The following is a 4,898-nucleotide window of genomic DNA, read 5'->3' as shown; positions in this document are numbered from 1 at the left end:
AAGTTGGACTTTCTGTGGCTGAACTGTCTTTTCACACGATCACAGTTTAAGTTGGAGGATTGATGGTGTCACTATAACCTTACAGCTGTTAACATTTTACAACAACTGAGGAACTCTTGTTATTCAAAACATCTGCGGTTCTTCAGTGTGAAAACAAAATGAGATCAGAAGGTGTTGAAAGTCCTCTGCAGGATACAGGTTCTGTTCATACTTCACTAACTTCCTGCCTTACTTACAGTACAGACTTTGTTCTGTTTGTTCTCCTGAGAACCAGACAAACGCCAGCAGTCCTGTTTCAGACTGGAAACAGGCAGATCTGCAGAACTTGAAAGCAGAAGTCATTAAAACAGGAGAACTACTCACAGATTTGAACCTTCTGGAGAAAAGCCACCGTCTGCGGGTCTGAAGACAGCAGAATTTGTCGGACTGGCTGATGTGCAAAACAACATCTGAGTCAAGTCAGAAACAGGCGTGGTTTCCTGAGGAAATCCGAGTCCTAAAGAGAAACTCAGAACCAGAGATCAGTGAAAACATTCTGGTTCAAATCAAGGCTCTGAAATGATCTCATATATATCTTTAATCAATTTAATTTCTCTTAGCTGTTTGAGCTGATTTGGACCTGATATAAATGAAGGAAAGATAAACAAAATGTGACGCCAGGTCCTCGGAGGTTAATCCCACTGAAACAGATTGAAATTACCCCGGTTTATTTTATAATTTTACATTTATTGTTGCAATTCTCTGCAGCTACTGTGATCCAGCAAACGGAAATAAACTGTCAAGTGTCTGAACCACAGAATACCAGCAGCAGGAAGTCTGACATTCACATAACATCAGGTTTGATTCCCCTCGTGACATTTTTTACAAGAAATTACAGAATTAGAACCATTTTATATTCAAACATAGCACAAAAACTATGAAGATTTGTGTTTGATTATGTCTTTGTTGTAACATTGCTTCTTGAAAACAGATCTAAAAACCTGTTTATTTCTTTTAAAAGGTGCTACATTTGTAGGAAAACACATTTTTGTTCAGTTTGTGGGCTGAAGCCATGAAACACTCTTTGCCAAAACCAAACATCTTATTCAGGTGATGATAATCAGGTGTCTGATTGGGTGATTTGTATTTTTTTTTTTCACTTATAGTTACTTTTCAAGTTATTTCAGTGACTTTTGAAGGTTTTTCTTTCCTCTCTAATTAGTTATTTCATGCTTAGTTAGGTCAAGTTAGGTCATGTGACACCATTAATGTGGGAGTAGGCGGAGCTTAGAGCCCCACATCCCTACTGTGCAGACTCTGGTTCTAAAACATAAAACATGGCAGCTAAAATGGTTCCTGTTGGCTTTAACTCCCAACAAGAGAAGACGGAGTCAGCTGGTGTAGTATACTAAAACACACCGGATGCAGAAGGAGGAATCTAAGGGCTGCGATAAGGAGCACGCTGCTTCCTCCTCAGTCAGCACACGAGCAGAGGAACCTCTTTAGGGCACATTTTACACCCAGGTGTGAGCTCAGATCTCTCCACGTTATTGTTAAAATCAAACGAGTCCTTCATCTTTCAGTCATCAGCGGACTGAAAACACGTGTCTGGAGAATAACGACACAGGAAAACTCAAACCCAGAGGCCCAAAGTGAAGCTAAAACCTGGAACAACTGTCAGAGGGGAAATGGCGCCCCCTGAAGGCTGGAGGTCAAACAGACACAAAGCAACAGCTGTCAGTTTTCCATGAAATAAACTTTATTTGATTTATTTACAGAAGTGCAGGTGTTTGCTGCTTCCAGGTGAAATTACTCAGATTTACTGACAGAAATCAAGTTTATCTATAAAATCTATAAATCAATCAGGCAGCAGCTGCACAGGATCTACATCACAGCTGGAAAAAGATATCTCTATGGTAACACTAACGAAGGGGCGTGGTTTCATCTAGCCACATGACTGCACGTAGTTCATGGGGAAGAAGCCCTGCTTTCCTCTGCAGACGCCTTCACACCAGCCGTTGTCTTGGCGACGCGTCACGTAGATGATGTCACCCTCGTTCAGAGCCAGGTCATCGGCCTTTGAGGCCTCGTAGCTGTACAGCGCCACCACTGGACACAAACAGGAAGTGCAACCATGAACAACATTTTATTGTCCGTCACGCTGCAGCACTGCAGGAAGAGTCATACCTTTCTCCAGGTAGTCTGGAGGTGCGTCGGTGTCATAGTCCACTGGAGGAGGAAGTGGTGGCATGATGTCATCAAAGCCACAATCGTCTTCCAATGAGAGAGGAGGGGGAGGGGCTAGGATCTCCAGATCTAAGAGAGCACAGGTGCAGTGACTGACAGCTGTAACTGACCAATCCTGTCTGAGAAGGCGGAGCTTCCACTTCTACTGATGTACTACTGTAGCATCAGGAGAAGGCGGAGCTTCCACTTCATCTGATGTACTACTGTAGCATGAGACAAGTACTGCCCCTACTCACAAGCCTACCACAGCTGGTGGAACTACACCTACAGCTACGGGCCTGTTTTCTTACCCAGGTGTTCGAGGCGAGCAGGTAAGCAGAGGCGAGGTGAGGCAGAGGTGAAGGGGGTCTGAGGGGCACAGGGGGGAGGGTATGGGGGAGGAGGGGGGATCATGACTGACAGAGAGGCAGAAGCTGAATCAGTACTGAGAAAACAAGAACGAGTGATCATCTGTTCTCATAGACAATCTAAACTGAACTTCACCCAAGGAATCCTGGAAGGACCCTTGGAAAGTCCTGGAAACTTCTGAAGGTCACTTCAAGAACCCAAAGAACAGTCTAAAGTTCTCTTCAAGAACCTCCGTAAAAAATCTTTGGAAAGTTCATTGAGAACTTGAGAGGTTACATTAAAACTAGGTTCTTCAAGAACAAACAAAAGATCCTCAAAGTCGGACATGTTATCGATCTGTCTTTAACTCATCGTCTCTCCTGATGACGGGCCCTGCAGCAGCTTACGTGATTGGACAGCAGGCAGGAAGAGGGAGCGAGTGTAGCGGCAGCGGGAGGCGGGGCCTGAGCGGACCCTCATAGACACAGAGCGAGATGTGGGAGGCGAGCGTCGGCGGCGACTCCTCCTAGACGGGAGAGTCACTGGAAAAATCACCACAGAAGAAGCAGAGACTGAAAAAACATCACAGAGAAGGACAGACTGGAGACAGCTGCGTGGAAGAAGCAGAGGCTGAAAAAACACAGAAGAAGAAGAAGAAGATGTCTGGAATCTGAGATACTTCATCTACAGGAGATAAAATGTCAGGTTTTTGTGGTGTAAAAATTGAAATAAAAAAATATATATTTCCACCTTCATTGTGACGAACAGCTGAAAGCAGATGTTTCCATCTGCTGAGTCAAAAGATAGGTATTGTTTTCTCATTGTCTGACATGAAATCAGACCACACCTTTCCTGTTTCCTGTGCTGCAGCGCCCCCTGGTGTTTGAATGTCGTTTGGTTAATTCCAAATGTTCATTAATAAAAACCAGACCAAGTCTTTGTGAAGTTCTGTCCAACAACAGTTTAAAAACATGAAAGTTTTCTTCAGTTAAAAAAACAATCTTCGAACAATTAAAGATAACACGTGGACTATTACCGTCTATTTCCTGGGCGGATGGAGGGGGAGGGGGAGGGGCCGGCAGATCTGAGCCGTCATTGGGTAATGGTGGGAAGCCGTCATCATCAGAGGGGGGTGGGGGAGGAGGAAGGGAGGGAATGGAGAAGCTGTTCTCCTCCACCACTGAAGGGAGGGAGGAGAGACGATGTCACGATGATGTCACACACGTAAACCAATCAGAAGTTTCCTCTGACTGTCACTGACAGGAAATGAAACGCTGCAGGTTTCAACATCAAACAAAGTCAGAGAAACGCACTCAGATGTTTTACTTCAAGCTAAAAACTAAAGATGTGTTTACTGCTCAGGTCCCAAAGCACAGCTGCTGTTTTCTTCTTCTGTCGAAAATCGGAGACTCAGGAAGAAACACATTTAACCAAACTAATCTTGGTTAAATTATGGTTAACATGGTTTCAGGTAACTCAGGATTTACTAATCTATGCTGAACTCGGTCTCAAGGATGTTTCATAAATAAAGGAAAGAATAAAAAACGTCACCTGTTTCAAGACTGAGCGATGGGATTGGAGAAGGAGCTGGAGGCGGAGCACTCTGATTGGTCAAAGCCCCTGTTGATGGAGGAGGAGGTGGTGGATGGGGTGGAGTCACCATCCCTTTTGACAAACCAGGAGGAGGAGGTGGAGGGGGCGGAGCTACCACTCCTCCCAATGAACCAGGAGGAGGTGGAGGAGGAGGCGGAGCCCCTGCAGACAACTCAATAAGAGGAGGCGGAGGGGGCAGGGCAGATGGATTGATGACATCATCACCCTGAGTCAAAATCTCATCCGCTGGTAGAGGAGGAGGCAGGGCATCATCCAGCAGTGTGGTGATGATGTCACACTCAGGTGGGGCCTGCCAGGTGGTAGGGATGGCGGGCGGAGCTACAGGTTTTCCAAAGCTGGAACTGAGAGAACAGACAAACTATGTAAAATTTAGAGTTAATAAATCCTGGTTTACTCAAGAAACTGTTTTTTTTGTTTATATATTTAACTCAGTGTGCAGAGGTGAAACCGGCTCTTACCCGCCAACAGGGGGCGCCACAGGGCACTGAATGGGCTCCGGGGCTTTGTTGGACCTGAAACAGACACACATGAGACTGCAGGCAGACTTTCTGCAGGCAGACTTCCTGTGGGAGACAAAAAGAAGAAGCTGAGCAGCAGAACCGACCTGACGGAGGCTCCGTGTTTCCTGATCGTTCCCGTTCGCTCCGACTGTTTCCCAGAGACCTGCCGGGAGGGAGGGAGAGAGGGGGGTGGGGGGGACACAGAGACCAGGCAGAGGGGGCACACAGAGA

General features: G+C 45.9%; 1 protein-coding gene across 1 annotated transcript in view; it reads right to left on the bottom strand.

Moving 5' to 3' along the window:
* Positions 1-1,716: 1,716 nt before the first annotated feature.
* abi3a (ABI family, member 3a) overlaps positions 1,717-4,898 on the bottom strand; it is a 9,145-nt gene continuing 5,963 nt past the window's right edge. The window contains exons 4-11 of the mRNA XM_025003484.2: positions 4,772-4,830; positions 4,626-4,679; positions 4,105-4,508; positions 3,590-3,733; positions 2,961-3,095; positions 2,517-2,621; positions 2,167-2,295; positions 1,717-2,088 (exon numbers count right to left, since the gene is read on the bottom strand). Of these exons, the coding sequence (XP_024859252.1) occupies positions 1,925-2,088; positions 2,167-2,295; positions 2,517-2,621; positions 2,961-3,095; positions 3,590-3,733; positions 4,105-4,508; positions 4,626-4,679; positions 4,772-4,830 (1,194 nt within the window). The 3' untranslated portion in view covers positions 1,717-1,924. The remainder of the gene's footprint in view (positions 2,089-2,166; positions 2,296-2,516; positions 2,622-2,960; positions 3,096-3,589; positions 3,734-4,104; positions 4,509-4,625; positions 4,680-4,771; positions 4,831-4,898) is intronic.

Source organism: Kryptolebias marmoratus, linkage group LG12, assembly GCF_001649575.2.
Source record: "Kryptolebias marmoratus isolate JLee-2015 linkage group LG12, ASM164957v2, whole genome shotgun sequence".
Lineage (NCBI taxonomy): Eukaryota > Metazoa > Chordata > Actinopteri > Cyprinodontiformes > Rivulidae > Kryptolebias > Kryptolebias marmoratus.
This window is presented reverse-complemented; position numbering and strand designations above follow the sequence as displayed.